Source organism: Balaenoptera musculus, chromosome 4 (assembly GCF_009873245.2).
Source record: "Balaenoptera musculus isolate JJ_BM4_2016_0621 chromosome 4, mBalMus1.pri.v3, whole genome shotgun sequence".
NCBI lineage: Eukaryota > Metazoa > Chordata > Mammalia > Artiodactyla > Balaenopteridae > Balaenoptera > Balaenoptera musculus.
In genome coordinates, this window is record NC_045788.1 from 115,673,177 (window position 1) to 115,693,039 (window position 19,863).

General features: G+C 37.4%; 1 protein-coding gene across 3 annotated transcripts; it reads left to right on the top strand.

Annotated features, from left to right (window-relative positions):
* Positions 1–888: 888 nt before the first annotated feature.
* RBM11 (RNA binding motif protein 11) lies at positions 889–16,010 on the top strand. 3 transcript variants are annotated; one of them, XM_036850721.1, is made up of 5 exons: positions 889–1,004; positions 4,483–4,645; positions 5,985–6,057; positions 10,365–10,461; positions 15,564–16,010. In XM_036850721.1, exons 1-5 carry the CDS (start codon positions 909–911, stop codon positions 15,636–15,638), a joined length of 504 nt encoding a protein of 167 aa, XP_036706616.1. In that variant the 5' UTR covers positions 889–908; the 3' UTR covers positions 15,639–16,010. The 3 variants fall into 3 exon arrangements, with proteins under 3 accessions (XP_036706616.1, XP_036706614.1, XP_036706615.1); XM_036850719.1 differs by lacking the exon at positions 15,564–16,010 and adding an exon at positions 12,805–13,171 and having other exon boundaries at positions 889–994; positions 4,473–4,645; XM_036850720.1 differs by lacking the exon at positions 15,564–16,010 and adding an exon at positions 12,832–13,171 and having other exon boundaries at positions 889–994; positions 4,473–4,645.
* The last annotated feature ends 3,853 nt before the right edge of the window (positions 16,011–19,863 follow it).

Consider the following 19,863-nt stretch of genomic DNA (forward strand, 5'->3'; position numbering starts at 1 on the left):
ATATCGTATCAGAAAGGAAGCCAAGTTAACAGTTGACAGTTAATTTATCAAAGCACTGAGATTCTGAGTAAGTTTTCTTCCTCCTTTCTTTTAATTATCTTTATTGTTTTTAGGATTTTTTTTTCAATCCTCAAGTAAGAATTAGTTCTTCACCCTGGTCCCACAGCTTACAAAGTACAGCCCTGATACAAAATACAAACATTGGATCCTACCACAATCACCCAGCAGCCATCCTCAAGAATTCTGGCTTCAGTAACAAAACTTGCTATATTCTTTCCACTATTCCTTGGTATAGTCTGTTTTCTCAAGTTCAAATGCCTTCTGCAGTCCACCTAAAACCTGTGTCCATTTTCAAAGACTTCACTAGGGAGCCCTTCCTAGGTAAATAAACTAATTCTATTACTCTACTGTATCCACATCCATGCATGCATGCACGCACTCACTCTTTCAAAAAGTATTTTATGAAGAATACAAATTTCAAATCCCAATGATTTATTCATTTACTCTTTGGAAGCAAAGAAATTAGTCTTCCCCCATTAGCCTGGGAGCTTCTGTAATGAAGTTAGTATGTTTTAAATCACCTCTATAGTCATTTTATTTGAAATGTTTGTTGAATAAATCCAAAATCAATTCATAATGTCGTGCCCTGGGAAATGAAGGAACCTCCATAAGCAAGAGGTCAAGGCCCCTTGCACACTAATCTTAACTTATTCTCACTCACTCTCCCAAGGTCCCAGCCGGATCCGGGGCGTGGCGACGGCGCGCTGGGCGGTTACCACGGGGTGCTGGGGGCGTGGCGCCGCAGCCTCGCTCCGCCCCTTGCGCGCTTACTCTCGTAGCCGGCTCCGCTGGTGAGGAGAGGGGGCGTGGCCTCGAGGCCTCCTCCGTTCTTGGGCCGAGGCGAAGGCATGTTCCCTGCTCAGGAGGAAGCCGACAGGACGGTGTTTGTGGGAAATTTAGAGGCCCGAGTGCGGGAAGAGATTCTCTACGAGCTGTTCCTTCAGGTACTGTCGGCGGGGAAGGGGTGGCTGAGGGGCGGGGCGCGTCGAGCCGGAAGCGCAGCCAGAGGGGCGGGCCGCACCTGAACCATCCGGAGCCCGGCCCTCTTCCCTCCCCGTCCTGTGCCTTGGTTTTAATTTAGTTCCGCTTTGGCGCACCTGTCTCCAGGTGAGCAACTGGGTAGTGAAGTGACAGAGTGCGCCCCTTCCCCATCCCTTCCGCATCCCATCCCCACTGCAGAGTCCTGGGGTGAGCAGTGCCTGGGCCCCCTTCAACCCCCAGCCCTGAGTAAGGGCTTTTCAGAGGCTGCCTGGGCCTTGAGTGTGTTCAGGCGAAACACAAAACAGCCCTGTCGCTGTCTTGCTTCAGGTAATAAGCACCTCACCCGTTACATCCCGCGAAATGAGAGGAATACATTTTAACATGTTTCCATATACATTACTTATTCCCCCCAAGCCCTTTTACACGACAAGTATTTTTACTCCAGAATGATAAATGAGATTTGAAATGATCTGGGCAGCCAAATCATGACTGTGACCAATTGATTCCCTGGCCAGTTCCCTTTATTTCATACCAAGAGGATCTTATGAAAACTCTTCCAGACCTGGTACCTCCAGGATTAAAACTCCTGTCTCCTGTAAACACTCACCTACTGTATACACATAGGTCTCACTTGCTAAAGAGATGCCTTCATTCAGCCATTCATTTAACCATTTAATGATCTACAATTATGTGACAAACAGTAAGTAAGGTGCTGGACATACAAATTTAAGAGACAGCCCTTGGTCTTCCTAAAAGTAGACATTTCAAATTAATTACCATGATCTAAGATAATCTGCAAAAAAGAGGGACACATAGTATAGAAAAGTTGTTTAGAGTGTGAATTCTGATGTCAGCAATGTGACTTTGGCCAAGTAAGTGAATAGCTCAGTGCCCAGTTTCCTCAAATGTCAACGGGAGTAATAGTATCCACAATATGATGTGGTGTGAAGATTGAATAAGCTAATCCAGATAAAACAAAACTGAACCTGGCCCTTACTAAGTGTTTGCTGCTGCTGCCACTACTAATATCACTACTATTACTATCAGTAATACTACTGATACTAACATCAAGAGAAATCAAGAGTGACTTCCTCGTATCAGAATAAGGGCAAGTTCAAAGGGAACAATAGCAAAACTAAATATCAAAGGCTAAGTATGAGTACCAGAGGTGAAAGGGGTTCTTTATGTAGTTTCTGAAAGGCTCTACCTTCATCTCTGAACTAAAGCGCCCCTCTGTTAATTACAGATACACACAATTTGATAGAATTTCCTCCAGGAACTCAGTTTCCTTTCCTGGACATAAAACATTTTTATTATTTGAAAAATATTGTTGATTTTAAGGCTTTTATTCTTATTCTTCTAACTTGCCATCTTTTTTAAACTCACCCTTTTTAATCTACTAATACTTGTCTTTACCTATGGTTATTTTTTCTCCCAGTATTATTGAAACTTATCATTCTAACTTAAAAAAAGAAAAGGGGAGGGGGGAAGGAAGGTAGGGAGAGAGGGAGGAAGGTGAGGAAGGAGGGGGAGAGAGAGAGAAAGAAAGAAAACTTACAGTTCTTTTTCTCCAGGAGGCTTCTTTCATGTTGAGCCAACAAAAAAGGAGCAGAGGGGACTGATGAGGGGAATGGGATAGGCATGAAGGCCCCCATGCACATATATTATTTCTAGTCAGTAGGGACTGGATCTATATCAGTTGTATGTGGATCTACAAGATAGATAGGTAGATCTCATTGTTAATAATTTCTCCCTAAACAAAATGTTCATCTCTTTTAACAGTTCAGACAACCAAGCATACGTTTTTATTTTTGCCTAAGCTCTTCTGTATTCTAGAAGAATTTGCTAAAGTGAGGTATCTTTCAGGAAGGCTTCAACCCAGCAAAAGTTAGCAGATCTTGACAACTGACCACACTGTTTATGTGTTTCATTCTGTTTTAAAGAGACTAAAAAGTTTTGATGTGATTGTTGCTACTAGCAAGCCTTCTTGTTGGACTTTATCTTTAAAAATGCACTGGCATAGTTTTGAATTTGTGAAACTCAAAGCATGTAAGCACATTCTGTCCATTTGCAATTTCATATATTTAATATCAGCAGTAGAAAAGTACTGATTAAAATTGATTTATTTTATTACTATATATAGTTATCCTTTCTACTGGTTTCTTTCAAATTTCTGCTTATCCTTGGAAGAGTGGAAATCAGTTTCAATATCTTTGTACTTTTAACCAAGAAATACTGAAGTAGAGATTTCAAGGGGAAAGATAATGAATTCAGTTTCAAATATGTTGAGTTTGAAACAGAATCACATGGAGGTCTCTAGGAGACTGTCTCCATGAATGAGGCATGAGTGGGCAAAATAGATTTGTTGATGCGGTGGCTCTTGAAGACAGAAGGGAGGGTGAGCTACTCTCTGGGAAAGCAGAGAATAAAAAAAGAAAGATTGAATCTTAAAATACAGCATCATTTTGAAGACGATAATTAACATTTTTCTTTAGACTAAAAGCAATTTCTTAATATACTTATCCAACTCAACAGAGATCAGTAATCAATCATTAAAGTGCAATGGAAAACTATGAGCCCTTCACCATTAACTCTTAGCTATTGTGAGTCTTGGTGAGCACTTCCTCAAATCACTATCATGGTGGAGAGGTAACATTCTTTTGGTTGTAATTAACACATTTTACAATAGTTGGCTCTGCTTTTTTACTCTGTATTGCTAATTATAGGTTTTATTATCAATAAAATCTGAATATTTTCAATTTATTTTATTTTATTCTATTTTAATAATACACCATGGAGTAATATTCTCCTGTTGTTGGATTTACAGCCTTCCTCATTTTTCATTCTTATAAATAATGCACCTAACTAAAAGTGTTAAACATATTAAAACATTTTTCCCTTTGGGAACATTTACCAAATGCGATTACCAGATCAAAATACAGTTTCTATATAGATCAAAAATTTAGTTTCTCCTGTGAAAATGTTTTATCTTGTCAGAAAAAATTAGGCTTTGATGTAATGTTACCAGTTTCTTTATGATAAGTCAAAGAACATTGGGTTTGTCATTTCAATTATTTTTGAGTTATACACTGTTAATATGTGTGGAGACAAAGTAGTATTTTAACCTTAGATTTAAATGCACTCTAAATTGTTTTGTTAGACCTAACATAAGGGTAACATATCTTTCCTTTTAAGATTTGGAACTATTACCTAAAATTTCCTGATCTTAACACCATAAATGTTTTTTGCTGAGCCAGAAAAATGCCAAGAAAGTGTGATGAAGTATGATATTTATTGTTAGGAAAATACATTATTAACAGAGCTACATAAAGCTGTTATTGCTTACAGATTTTTTTTTAGTCTAAAGTTGAGTATACTTGATTTTCTCAGTGTAAAAAAATCTTTAGATTTATGAGAAAATAATTTTTAAGTTTCTTACAGGCTGGGCCATTAACCAAAGTGACTATCTGCAAAGACAGAGAAGGAAAGCCGAAGTCTTTTGGGTTTGTCTGCTTTAAACACCCAGAATCGGTGTCTTATGCCATAGCTTTGCTGAATGGAATTCGTTTATATGGAAGACCAATTAACGTGCAGTATCGATTTGGTAGGTTTTGTCACTGATGAATCTTCCGAGTGTGTTTTGTTGGTGGGGCTGTTCCCAGAGGTGTAAACATTTTTGTTTTCTATATTTTAGCCTAAGACCAAAAGAGTGCCCCTGTAGTCTCTTAAAATTTCTCAGAACACATTCATAATGTTATGCAATTAGTTAATATTACCAATTAGGTTGCCAACTCTATAGCATCTTTTCTGTATTAAAATTTTAAATGTTCTATTTTAATGTCAGCCAGCAAATAGCTATGATAGTTGCTACTGGCTGTTAAAAACTAAACAAATCTAAATGAACTGGGGACACACAACTTTAGCTTCTATATAGCAAGGCTATTTGCTGATCTTCTTGTCAGTGGTATCAATATCTACTATTTGGAAGATAGGGTGGGTGCCTAGTCCTTCTCCTGGTGTTACCATGCTATACATATCACCCTGGATCTGAGTCCCTGTAAAAGCAGCTGGCCAAAGGCTAACCCTTAATGGAAGAAAGCTTCCTGACGTGAACGGCCTCAAACGCCTTCTCCTGCTACACGTCAAGAACTGATCATCTTTGATTAGATGCCCAGAGAACATTGTACTATTGCTCTAGCCCTTTCATAGTTTGAGGAACTGATAGAGGCAATGCTTATGCTTTTGCGGCAATGTTTGCAATGCTTATGTTGCCTACCTCCCCTAATGATTCAGGTTTATTGATGTATCTCTTGTTTGTTTGGTTTTTATTCTTCTTGCTATACTAAAAAAAATAAATAAGAATAAATAAATAAGAATAAGGAAACAATGCCTTGTTGCAAAGGAAAAGCATAACTTTGCATTTCGTTTTGTTTTATTTAGTCTTTGCAAAGATAATTAATTGGTTGCATCATGCTCTCACGTACTGTCCTGTTAACTCATCCTGACTGGTAAAATGGGCCAGGCCATAATGTGTTCTGACACATCCCCAGCCAGCTGCTCATTATCCTCTGTCAGGTTGCATTCACTTTTGTCAGTACAGTTTAGAGAACTCATGCCTTCTACACAGGAGGCAAATAACACTGATTATTTGCCATTTTTAGTTTCCAGGTGTGTATTTGACATTTTTTCCAGGTGTGTAGAACCAAATAGCATCACCTGTCTTATATGGCCCCATGTCAACATAATTCTTTTCTACACCCATTGCTTTGGACAAAGCTTGGTTATAATTCAGTCATTTATAGTGATGTAAACAACCTATAAATATTACTTGGGAGATCAAAGATATATTCATGTATCTTATATGGAATTTTTTTAAATGGTTTAATGTGAGAACTCCAAAAACTTGTACCATGAGGTAATCTGTTATTCTGTTTCTTTTAAAGGGAGCTCTCGCTCTTGTGATCCAGCTAACCAAAGTTTTGAGAGCTGTGTTAAGATAAATTCACACAGCTACAGGTAATTAAAAATATATTTTTCATAAAGGTAAAGCAAATAAATATGGTCTCACACCAGGAAGGGTTTTTATATATTCTGGACTACTGTAAAACCTTACTATTTAGACATAGGATAATATTAAGGAATTCATTTTTCCTGAAAACATGAAAAACGACAGAAAATGTTTTCATTTAAAGTTCAGTCAATGTTTTCTGCAATAGGTGGGAGAGATATATATTTGTGGCATTCTTTATAGGTTACTGCGTACTTCTCATAACTGTTAAATCACTTAAGCATCCAGAGTCTCATTGCGATGGATCACAGAGACACTATTATCCATATTTTATACTTGAATAAACATAGAGATGCAAAAGTTAACTAATTGCCAAGGGCACAAAGATGAAAAAGTGATAGTTGCTAGGCTTAAAATTAAGCCTTCTGACATTAAGCCACTCAACTGTTTATTTTACTATTTTTAAAAACTTCTCTATGGTAATTTTCAAAATATTCTCAAGTTTTGTGTAGGCTGATTTCTCAATGCAATGGTAGCCTGCAAGGACACTCTCAGTTCAGCTATATCAAAGGTCGTGGAACAGAAATTCTCCCAAACCAAATTAACATGCTCAAATAGCACTATTTAGTAAAGCAATTTAAAAGATACAGTCAAAAGCAAAAGGAAAGGGGCTTCCCTGGTGGCGCAGTGGTTGAGGATCTGCCTGCCAATGCAGGGGACACGGGTTCGAGCCCTGGTCTGGGAAGATCCCACATGCCGCAGAGCGACAAGGCCTGTAAGCCACAATTGCTGAGCCCGCGCGTCTGGAGCCTGTGCTCTGCAACAAGAGAGGCCGCGATAGTGAGAGGCCCGTGCACCACGATGAAGAGTGGCCCCCACTTGCCGCAACTAGGAAAAGCCCTCGCACAGAAACGAAGACCCAACACAGCCATAAATAAGTAAATAAATAAATAAATAAAATTTAAAAAATAAAAGCAAAAGGAAAGATACTGGATAGTGAAAAGCAAAAGGAAAGATAGTGGATAGTTAGCATAAAGGGGCGGAAGGAGCATACTAGCTGAGTTCTGATTACACTAATATTCATATGCCCTGTTTCTCTCTGCTGCATCGACCTTCCCCACTGATAGTGTGGTCATGAACCCTAGAGTTGAGGTTTGAGTAAGGAATTCCATTCAGATAGAAAGTTCCTGGAGCTAGTCTCACTCACTTGCTCTCTCAAAAAGACATAGGGGCAAATACACCTGGCTACGGAAGGAGCTAGATGCTCACAGGTTCTGAGTTTCTTAGGCAGAACAAAAACAAGAAGAGCAGAATAACTGTTAGCCCATAGGTGCCATGATAAGGACTAGGTATTTCCTTCCCTTTCTTTCTATGAGTAACAATCTTATTTGTTCCATCATATTTTCTATCCGATCTATCTGTGGCATCTCTTAAAACATACTAACTTATTTATTATGCATATTTAATATATATTATGAATTCTGCCTGTGTCTCCCAAGTCACTTGCTTATTCTGTTTCTAACACAGTTTCATTGCTATCTCATAAACTCATATTAGCTGAGTTCTGCCTACACTAATATTCGTAGACCCTGTTTCTCTCTCTGCTGCATCAGCTTCATCAGTGTAGCTTACTTAAAGGCTACCCTAAGCATTTCTTGTGTTTCATCCATCCCTGTTGTTTTCTTGCTTTCTGTAGCAGAACTGAGTATTCTCCAGTAGGCTAACAACAGTTGAACCTCCCATGCCTGCTAATTATATCAGCCCTCCTAGGCATGGAAGAGTGGCCTCTTAGAACTGACAATTTCCCAGTCTTATCTTTAGGAGAAGTACTGCACTCCAAGTATAACACGGTGTGCTTCACGTCTTCATTCTCCCCCACGTTTCGGTATCAGTGAAATAGAGACAAAATAGGTACTGAAACCAGACTGCCTGAATTTGAATCCTGCCTCTGTCACTTTATTAACCTTGGACAAATTATCACACTGTACCCCTGTCTCTAAAATGAGGATAATACCTCAGAAGGTTATTGTGAGAATCAAATTTTATAATAAATTCAAGGTATTTAAAATACTGAGCACATAGCAAGTATCCAGAAGGGGTAGTGATTCACTTCCTTCATATGAGAGGAACTATGGACTCATGAATTGAGCCATGTATGTAATATAAAAGCTTCCCCTCTTCTTCTAGTGGGAAAAGATACCTCTTTTTTCTCAGGAGTTTGGAAAAAAACAAGCTGTTGCTAGGTTTGGGGCAGAAGAAGAAAGACTAGATAAACAACTAGGAGATGGCAGTAACTCGCATTCTCTACTTATGTTTGATGTACTTTTAATCATCACAAATTCTAGGGTAGAAGATCAGAAATATGTGTCTATTCCATAATACTCCACTTCACTGGTTGTACCTTATTCTTCTAGTATGTGCTACATTATAAAGGAAGAATGGGAAAAGGTTATCATGTTCTAGAAGTGTGCAGAGAAAAATGGTGCACTTGTTATACCCTATAGTCTTTCTTGGAAATGGGTTTTTGTGCCTGTTATTGCCTCTTAGGCAATAAATAGTTCTGTTTTTAATAAATAGTTCCTGTATTAGCGTGCTAAGGCTACCATTAAAAGTACTGCAAACAGAGTGCTTAAACACAGAAATGAATTGTCTCACAGTTCTGAAGCCTCAAAGTCCAAGATCAAGGTGTCTGCTAGATTTCTTTATGAGGGCTGTGAGAAAGAATCTGTCCTGTGCCTCTCTCGTAGCTTCTCCCAGTTTGTTGGCAATCTTTGATATTCCTTGGCTTGTACAAGCATCACCCAGCTCTCTGCCTTCATCTTCATATGGTGTTCTCCCTGTGTGCATCCGTCTCCAAATTTCCCCTTTTGATTATAATAAGTAAGGGTACCTGTTTAGCCCATCCTACTCCAGTATGACCTCCTCTTAGCTAATTACATCTGCAACAACGCTATTTCCAAATAAGGTCACATTCTGAACTATTGGGGGTTAGGACTTCAACATATAAATTTTGAGTTGACATGGTTCAACTCACAGCTCCTCCCAATTTACATGTGATTCCTCTGTGGAGACAACTATGCATGCCCTGAGATTCACATAGGAAAGATAGTGGTTTTAGAAAGTCTGCAGCTGTTTTCGGTGCTAATCTCACCACCTCTGTTACTGGGTTGTATCTTCCCCACTCCATAACTTCATTGCACTTTTTATCTTGTTTCTTTTCCATCACTTACCCCACACACATGTTCCAATCTCCTTGAACTCTACCTCCAAATCATGCTGTTACATTTTCTCCCCTTCCTCTCACTGAAAAATTATCCTTCGCATCCTTACCTCCTGTTCACTTCTTAACCCCATTGTTATGTGGAAGTTGTTCTTTTAAAGGTTATCAGGAACCTTCTGATCAACAATTGAGTAGCTTTGATGCTTACCCAGTTTACTGTTCTGTAACACCCGACACTAAGTATTTCCTTAATGAAATGCATCTTCCACTGGCTTCTGTGATACTACTCTCACCACTTACCAATGCCTATCAATCTGACTGCTTCCTGTTGTTCTCCTGCCCTTGCCTTTGCCTCCACCTGCCTGTATTAATTTCACCCTTCCCCACAGTAAACTTCCTGTCCTAAGATTAGTAGTATTAGCATTAAAATTGTGGAATACAATGGAGCAAGTAGACTAATGACTAGCTGTAGAGTCTAGTCAGTATGCGTACCATTGGAATTTATTAGACATCTCCATAGAAGCAAATATTACATGTATAAATAAAACTTTAGGACACTACTGCTTTTAAATTAGGGATTGGTATTGTTTTAAATAGTGTGTGGAAGAAATCAGCAAATATGTGTTCATGTCAACATAAGAAGACCATTTAGGAAAGAACATAATTTTTGTAGTTAAACGTGAAGATTCCTTCAAAAATAAACTGAGAAAATTTCTACCTTTCTTTCGCTTTTCTTTTTTTTTGTAGAAGGTTGAATGCACCCTTGGTGATTATTAATGACTGGCTTTGCTTTCTTCATATCTAAGTGTTCTTTGTCTTTATACAACTATAACATTGATTAACATTTTCCTATCAGAAAGCCAAATGTGACTCTAAATATTGAGATTTCAATATGTAGCAATTAGTAAGACTTGCAGTACTGCTGTGTCACTACATTATCAGTGTAATAATGATCGTGTGTTTAAAGTTATCCTAATTGAGTTCTTTTAGAGAAGCTCTTTTTTTTAAATTATGAAGACCTATCTTATTTTAAGAATAAAGGACATTTATGCATAGGAATTTTAACTTTGTGTTGCTTCTTTTACATCCCCCAAGAAATGAAGAAGTCGTGGGCAGAACTTCCTTTCCCATGCAGTTCTCTCCAATTAATAATGCAGCTTTACCTCAGGAATATCTTTTCTTTCCGAAGATGGTAAGTTTGATATGCCTTTGGTTCAATGTATAGCATGATACAAACTATAAAGAACATGAAAACTGCTTGGAACTTAAGCTGCTCAAATCTAAACCTAGAATGAAGGCAGCAGCTGCCCTGAGTTCTATGCCCCAATGGCAGTCTGCTCTAATGCAATCATCTGAAATCCTACACATAGTACGTAAGCAAACAGCCAGTGTATCAACCGAAAAGGAGCAGGTGCTAGTGATGATACACTGTGGTACAAGTAAAATTTGACTATAGAGTTCTCATTTAAATTGATACAGCCACTGTATAAAACAGTATGGAGATTCCTTAAAAAACTAAAAAATAGAACTACCATATGACCCAGAAATCCCACTACTGGGCATATACCCATAACCCATGTACCCCAATGTTCATTGCAGCACTATTTACAATAGCCAGGACATGGAAACAACCTAAATGTCCATCTACAATGAATGGATAAAGAAGATACGGCACATATATACAATGGAATATTACTCAGCCATAAAAGGAAATGAAATTGGGTCATTTGTAGAGATGTGGATGGACCTAGAGTCTGTCATACAGAGTGAAGTAAGTCAGAAAGAGAAAAACAAATGTCGTATATTAACGCATATATGTGGAATCTAGAAAAATGGTACAGATAGACCTATTTGCAGGGCAGGAATAGAAATGCAAACGTAGAGAATGGACACATGGACACAGAGGGGGAAAGAGAGGGTGGGATCAATTGGGAGATTAGGTTTGACATAAATACACTACCATGTGTAAAATAGATAGCTAGTGGGAACCTGCTGTGTAGCACAGGGAGCTCAGCTCAGTGCTCTGTGATGACCTAGATGGGTGGGATGGAGGGGAAGGAAGGTCCAAGAGGGAGGGGATGTATGTATACATATAGCTGATTCACTTCATTGTACAGCAGAAACTAACACAGCATTGTAAAGCAATTATACTCCAATAAAAAAAAAATGTGGAAAAAAATGACTATTTTAGAAGATATGTTTTTAGAATCAAATAATTTCATTTAGTAAAACATTTTGGTAGAATGTAATCATCAATCACAAATATATTGCTTTTGGACATGGATATTTTCAAAAATAAATTTCTTCTTTTAACTAAAGGCAAAGATTCTCAACTGGTCGAGTAAACTACATTATTTCCAAAGACTCTCAAAAATATGGTTCTGGCCTAGAAATCATAATGATGGTCTATATTGTTAAAGGGGAACTTATGAAATTTTTTCTTCTAACTCCTCATTTTATACATAATAAAATTGAGGTTCAGAGGTATTAATCAACAAGCCCAAGATTATACAACTTGTTAATAAAAGATGTGGGACTATAACACAGGTATTCTGATTCACAGGATGTGATTTCTTGCAAACATCCAACATACGTGTGAGCTTCAGATTTTTCAAATAGCCATTTTCACTTGGCAAACATAAGGAAAATCGATAATTTAACTTTTAGAAAAAACTTCATAGTTATAGTGAGATATTAATAAACAGCCAGTTCTTATCTAAGACTGTCAATATCTTCTTTCTGGCATTTTTTTTTATCTTTGATGAGATAAGAAACACACACACACAAGATCATGTTATCTCTATTAATCTTTAATCTACTTCGAGTTAAAAACTAGTTTAAAAACAAGAAAGTGTCTGTCTTAACAATTGAAAACTGCTGTACAATATGGTGGCCATCAGCCATCCATAAGGAGCTGAGTTTTAAATTTTTTTTAATTTTAATTAATTAAAATTTAAATTTAAAAACAGAGACTTGATTCAGTTATTGAAAAACTTTTAAGTATGTTTGAAAGAACTTGGGTAGTATATCTACTTTTTCAACTAAATTTTATGTAATCTAAATTCAGATGAAGTATTTTCAATGAAAATTTACCATCCAAATCAAATACGCTGTAAAAAGGCACACCAGATTTCAAAGACTTAGTATAAAAAAAGTAAAATATCTCATTAACAATTTTTATATTGGTTACTTGTTGAAATGATAATATTTTGGATATTTGGGGATAAATAAATTACATTATTTAATTGCACCTGTTTCATTTTTATTTTCATATTGTGGCTACTAGAAGATTTAAAACTACATACGTGGCTTACATTATATTTCGATAGGACAGCACTAATCTGTATTGCAGTAAGCTATACACTACCTTGAATCTTTATGTTAACCATTTAAGGAAACTACCATATCCCTAGTATGAAAAGTCACTGTCCTTCATATACCAGCACATGGTTTGGTTTGCTTGTAGTTATTTGTGTAATGAATGTAAACTGTTAACTTTTTTTTTTTTTTTAACTTTGTGGGCTTGTTTTGGTAGATGAATGTTTGTGGGTTTTTTCCACAGCAGTGGCATGCATATAATCCAGCACTGCAGCTTCCTTACTATGAGATGACAGCACCACTTCCTAATAGCACTTCTGTGTCTTCCTCACTGAATTGTGTTCCAGATCTAGAGGCTGGACCCAGCTCTTATGAATGGGCTCACCAACAACCAGGTGACTCTGACCTTTATCAGATGAATAAACGCAAGAGGCAAAAACAAACCAGTGATAGTGATAGTAGCACAGAAAACAATAGAGGAAATGAATATAGCCAAAATTTCCGAAAGTGTAAGAAAAAAAGATACTAGTATTTACATTCTAATGAAATGTATCTACACTGGTCTTCATTCTCTTAAAAGAAAAGAAAAATCTGTATTCCACTAAATGACCAATTCCATGGCTTTCTTGTCTTCTTTGAAATATATAATAATATGACATCTGATTTGCTATTCAATTTTTGTCTTGAATGACAAAAACTTAAAAATAATATAGTGTGCTTTTTGTATTTGTAATGGTGTTGTTAACAAGAAATGCACTTTGAGTTGTTATATTTTACTATTATAATGAACTTGCACTAAACTATTAATCAAAAGTCACTTACTGAGCACTTATGGATAAGGCACCATGCTCTTCTAGACTGTCGCCTATAACCCTCGGCTGTAAATAGGCTGAGATGAGAAGTGGAGTGGTCAATTTTCTGAATGAAACTGGTGTAAATATTTGAGTTGCATGTTTTACCTAAGAAAACAGAATAAGCAGAGTTTAGTTTCCTCTATTACTAATATTTAATTTTTTATGTCTAAATATGTTATCTCCGAGCCTTATTCTCATACACGTTTATTTAATAAAATGATGTATCACAGTGATACCAAAGGAAAGATGATTATCACATGGCTAGTTTTTGGTCCTTCCCTTTTCATATGATTGTGTATAAATAGGAATACCTGCCTTTAGTTGGCTATGTCATTATTTATTATCCACCTCTTTTGCCAACTGGGTTTGAGAGGGTGTATTCGACACATTTAAATCTTGGCAATGAATAATAAATGAAATGATATTTCATTAATGTATGATATTTAATGTTTATCATCAAATCAAGTTTCCTATTTCTGAATCATTTATTTGCAGAAGGTAATTAGACTACATGTAAAATTAATGATTTATTTGGATGAGTTTGTTAACTTTGTAGCTCATCATAAACTAGAATGATGAAAATATTTATTTATTAAAGCTAATTGAAAGGATCTCACAACTTCATTGGGGGTTAACCACCCAATTCAATAGGAAAAGCCATTCTTTGATATTTCTTTTGCATGTTGCATAGCACTTTATAGGTATTTATTATTTAAAATAATAAAAATATTTTTAACAAAATGAGTAACTGAATTTAACTTTTGTTTATAAATATATAATGCAGTAGTGTTTTAAATGTAAATATTAGTCTATTTCCATCTGATCAACATGAAAAACTAAATTCTGCTTGATGTAGCTTGACCTATATAACTTCATGTTCCTGAATATTCAAACTAAAAAAGATGACCTTTTTTTTTTTAAATTCACACTTTTGCAATTTAGAATCATACCAAAGGAAAAATATCTTTCTGTGTAAATAGGAAATAATATATATTTAAACACATTAACTTCACCTCAGCCTTTCCTTCAACTCTTAAACCTTACAGTTTCCCTAAGGCCCAAATTATCTCATTGTGATTGACATTATAGGGAATATATATATAAGAAATATCTTAGCAAGTAAGGGTGGCATATTTTTTTTAAAAATTATCTTGAAATATTGTTACATGAACTAAAATCTTAGTTGCAAGTAATTCTTGCAACTTCTTCCATCACAGGCAGGAATTATCTGGATATCAGCTCTACCAAGTCAACCAATTTGAACCAAGCAGAAGGCAAATTCACCTATCTCCATTGGTGTATTTTGTTATTAGAAAATATAAAACTTTCCTTAAAAAGGTTAATATCGTCTACAATCCTGTGTGATTTTAAATTTTCAATTTTCCCAATGTTATATCTTTGAGTTAAAAATTATTTAAATTATTTTCCTTCAGTATTTAAATTATCTTTCCAATTTTAATTCTCCACTCTCAAAATCTATTTATTTAAGTATATATGTACACATTCTACTTCAAATGCTAGAAGCTTGGAATTTGTGAACAATCATGTTTTTATTCTCATTCACTACTTTATTTTGTAAATGAGTTTCTGTAATATTGAAAAACAAGGCAGTTGAAGAACAAGACGGAAATTACATTTAAAGTTGGTCAAAAAGATGAATGCAGAACACACCCTTGAAATCTTTGCTGAAATGACACGTCCTGAGGTATGGTTTCAAATGTATTGCTGTTAAAACGAGTATATCACCTTTGAAATATTAGCATTAAATGCAGCTATAATAAGATAATAACTAATTTATTGTAACATGATTATTATAAAATTCTGATGTAATAATGTTTTTGGTAACAGTTTAATGAAAGAAACAGCGTTAAGAATTATTACCGTTCCTTTAGCACCATCCAGGTGCTGGGGCATTGTACACTGACATGTAGTCAACCCCTTCCTTTGTATGGCTAGGATAATAACTGATGGGTGATTAGAGAGTGAGATCTCTCCCTCTTGCCAGTACTTCCAAAGCGGCATCCCCAGACCTTTTTCTCCTGTGCCTACAGAGCATACCTGGGTGTCTCATTAGCACTGCAATTCAACACTTTCAATTTTACCCTAATTTTTTTCTCTCCAGATATTTTCTTCTTTGACCAACTTGGGCCAATATTCTACTATGGACCAGTTGCTGGCGGGTTTCGACAATTGTTGACCTCGTTTCAGTGACTTAACAGAGAGCTGTTCAGTCCCTCTTAGCCCACTTGCATGCTTCAATGGTAAGGAAGCACTCTTGATGTCAGACACTTAGAGAAATGAAAATAGGCCCATTTATCAGGATGGTGAACAAAATGAAAAGATAGATGTGACACTGGTTGTTCAGCTTCATCTCAATTTAAACATATTTAAGAGCTGGGTGTATTCTCCCTCAGGGTGGATGTGGCCTGTGGCAGATGTGATTTCAGTAGCTATTCCCGGAGGAAGACTTGGCTGTTTGGTTCCCAGTCTTCCCTCTCTCTAGGAAGGGGCGGAAGGCTGGAGGAGTAGAGTTACCTCCTATAATATCATCCTAAAGAACCGGCGGCACACCAACTGCAGCCACTCCGGTCTGTGTTCAAAGCTCAGGAGCTTTAAAGTGTCCATATCCTACCACTATTTTCTATTTCTGTACATCCCAGTTAAGCTAGTTAAATCAGAATTGAGTTTGTCTCTCATTAATTTACTTACCATCAAGAAAAGTAAACTGATAGCATGGGTGTGATGTTGGTGAAAAATGAGCTCTAATATATAAATCTCTGTAGAAATCACATTTAACTTCAGGAAGCTCAGAAAAACCTCTTTTTAACAAAGATGTTATCTACATCTATACCTCAAGCCCACAAAAGTTCAGTGAGCATAGCCTTTCCAGTCTGCACTAAGCAATATTTGCTGAGGTGGTTAGTGATGATGTTTTTCTGCCCAATCAGGATGAGATCTATGAGGTCACATGTCCCCCCAGCTAACTGTGGGCTAAGTCTCTTTATTCCCAATCATGCCCAACCTGCAAAAATTACTTCATGTACATGCAGAAACTACCTTAGCAAGTGAGACAAGTGATCTATTATCTGGTTCCTGGTAAAACTTCCTTTTGAGCTTCCAGTACTACCTTGTTACATTATCAACAGGTTACATATTGATTAAGAAACACACAAGCTACTTGCATTGTAATTAGAGAACAATAATAACAATAATTGGCACAGCTACTTGACCTTGCTTGAGGAGCTTAATAAATGAAGACATTTTTAGATGCATACTGTTGATCAGTCCAGCACACTAGTTGAACCCTAATAATTAATGTATTTGCTTCTATTTTTAAATGAGAAAAATGGTAATATCCTGGATAGAAAAATAACCCTCATCTCAGCCACCTATCCCAGCCTGAAAGTATCTTCATTATTTTATTCCACCTCCAAGTCAATCACAAGTGAAACATTGCAGACTCTCCTGCATGCCAATCAAAACCCTGGGAGTTAATCTAGACAATTTCCTTCACTTTGTTTCTAAGTGGTTATTAGCTCCTCATTGTGAATTTGTCCAGGTTCTGTTCATTTCCTGCTGGGAGTTTTCATTAAGCAAACCAATCAACAATGAATGAATATCATTCTAAACAGAGATTTTGGTGCTGAGGTTACATCACTGAAAGAGTGTGGTCCCAACATTCAAGGAACATGCGGTCTACTAGCATAGCTTGACAGGTAATTTCAGGATAACATTATAATATATATATATAACATATATATAACATGTAAACACACACTGCAGTGGGAGTGCATGAGAGTCTCCATTCCTCAAGAAAACAAATCACGGGAAGACGGAGACTTGCCTGCTCATCCAACTACATTATTTTAGAAGTGCTTCTTTATATCAGAGATTTTCAATTAAGACATAAATTCAAAGATTTCTATCTTCTGAGGCCTCTGGATTTAGGGCAGTTGTGGGGAATATCTGTGTACTGCATTCCACAAAGGCTTTAGAATACTCTCCTTCCTTCCGACTGCCTAGTTCTACTTTAGCCCACTTAGCTTTTGAAGGGAAGTCTTCTCTGGCTCCTCTCAAGTCCTAAATATAAGCTAAGAAATGGCTCCAATTGGGCCATTTCTTGATCATTTGGAGAAGGGCCTGGGAGGGGGTCTGGCTGTTTATATACTCAGTGAAGAGGATTTTCTCCAAGGGGCCACCTGGCTTGTCATATGACTCTAATATAATCAGAGGTGGGAAGGACACTCTTTGGTAGCCCTATGAGTGGGATTGTGGATGGCCACCCATCTTTCTATTGCTAGTTCTTCTCTGGATGTAGTAGGATCTCCAGAAAGTGGGGGTGAAAAGGGTTTTGTAATTTAGAAAGTCAGCTGCTGTACAGGATTCATTAATTCTTTGTGGTGGGGATACAGGGAACCTGCATAATGGGAATTTCATAGGAAGGCTTGAGGCTGGTTGGGCCTGATTGTTTTAGGCCTGATTACAGAGTCACTGAAAGTAGGTGGAATCAAAAGGGATGGTAAAATGAGCCTTGCTGTGCATCTCTGGGACTTCATCTAGAGCTACTTCTTGGTTGACAGTAGTCATGTGAATGACTTGACTGCCTCATGTTTTGAGGTCAGTTTTAAAAGCCTCCTATAATTGTTGTAAGGAAAGAGAGGTTAAAGCAGGTGGTTAGGTGGTCAAGAGATTTTCTGGGGAAGCCAGAGAAGTTTGGGGGATTAAAAGAATTGGTTGAAGAAGTGGGGCTGGGTTTGGAAGCAGGTAGATTTGGGACAGGGGTCCAGAGATCTAAAAGATCTTCTGGGGGGTCAGGAACAGGGAACTGGGGCTAAAGGTGAGTATAGGAGGGAGGCAGAGGAGAATTTATGGTGAACTTAAATTTTTGTCCTAAGTCTGACTTCTGTTGTTTGATTTTGTTAAGGGAATCTTTTAAGCCAGCCGTAATACTTTTTTGTGACCTGCTTTCAATTTGATCCTCCCAGAGGTACCAAGAGGGTATTTGTTTAGGCTGAGAGCTCTCTATAAATCCCCTTAAATATGAAAGTTTTATAAATCATAGGACCCATTGTCTGGCCACTGACACTTAGGATCTGCATAAGTATACCTGTTCAAATGTAACACAAACCAATAAGTCTCTTTTTGGGAAGACCTGGAGGTAACCTTCCAGGCTTAGAATATGATTTAACTATGTACACGAGAGGTGTCCCTGAAGAGGGCACAGAAAATGCAGCCTCCATAATCCAAAGTCACTCCCAAATATAGCTGGAAAGAAGGAGAACAAGTTGCTACCGGCAGTAAGAATGGTACTCCAGTCTCCCACAAAAGTGAGACACCTCTAATCAGGAACCATCTAATCCATGATTCCGGATGGGCAGTACTGAGAAAGGAATCTCAACACTACAAAGGCAGTGAGATAGGAAAGGTTTTAGATTAGACAATCCCCTGAGAGCTGATAATGGTACCTCGTGTCTCAGAACCCTGACCTGACAGTCAACCTCATCCAGGCACAGACCCTATAATCTGCACCTCCAGCAGGCAGAAAATGGTTCTGACCATTCTCAAGAGAGAATGCTGTTTTCTGGAGGTAGGCCAAGCTCTCAGAACACAAAATCAAGATGGAAGGAGAGCCTCATCCAGTTTTATAGGTGACTCACAGAAAAGTTTGTCCAAGTGAACAGCAGTCCAGTGAGAATCGCAAACTCACTGGCCTATGAGGCCAGCTCAAACAACAGATTTATAAAACCTATGCCTGTATTCAACCCTATGATTCTCATTCTTATGAAAAACACTTTTAGACGGCACAATACAAAACAGTAACACAAAAGACAACGACAAATGGACACAATGATTATCCCTGGGAAAGACTAATCCAAACCAAGAATCACAATACCCAGAGAACTAGTTCTAGCCAAAAAGTTTTTTTCTTCTAAATCTAAATTATGGATATTTCCCTTTTTAAAAGTCAAGGGAAAGTTCTTATTGCCCTCACTTAATTGGACACTTAGCAGAGACCCAAGAGTCTGACTGGTAAGAAAGCTTACTTTCTCTGGCTTGGTTGGAGGTTTCAAAATCTCAACTGCAGGGACTTCCCTGTCAGTCCAGTGGTTAAGACTTTGCCTTCCAATGCAGGGGGTGCGGGTTCGATCCCTGGTCAGGGAGCTAAGATCCCACATGCCTCGGGGCCAAAAAACCAAAACATAAAACAGAAGCAATATTGTAACAAATTCAATAAAGACTTCAAAAATGGTCCACATCGAAATGGAGCTAGAGACTCATACAGAGTGAAGTAAGTCAGAAGGAGAAAAACACATAATGTATATTAACACATATATGTGGAATCTGGTACAGATGGTACAGGTGAACCTGTTTGCAAGGCAGAAATAGAGACACAGACATAGAGAACAAATGTATGGACACCA

Bases quoted from the DNA above. Each gene is read 5' to 3' on its own strand.
- RBM11 (XM_036850719.1), top strand. From the start codon at position 909: ATGTTCCCTGCTCAGGAGGAAGCCGACAGGACGGTGTTTGTGGGAAAT. The intron at 6,058-10,364 runs GTAATTAAAAAT...ACATCCCCCAAG, and splicing joins ATAAATTCACACAGCTACAG to AAATGAAGAAGTCGTGGGCA. The intron at 10,462-12,804 runs GTAAGTTTGATA...TTGTTTTGGTAG, and splicing joins ATCTTTTCTTTCCGAAGATG to ATGAATGTTTGTGGGTTTTT.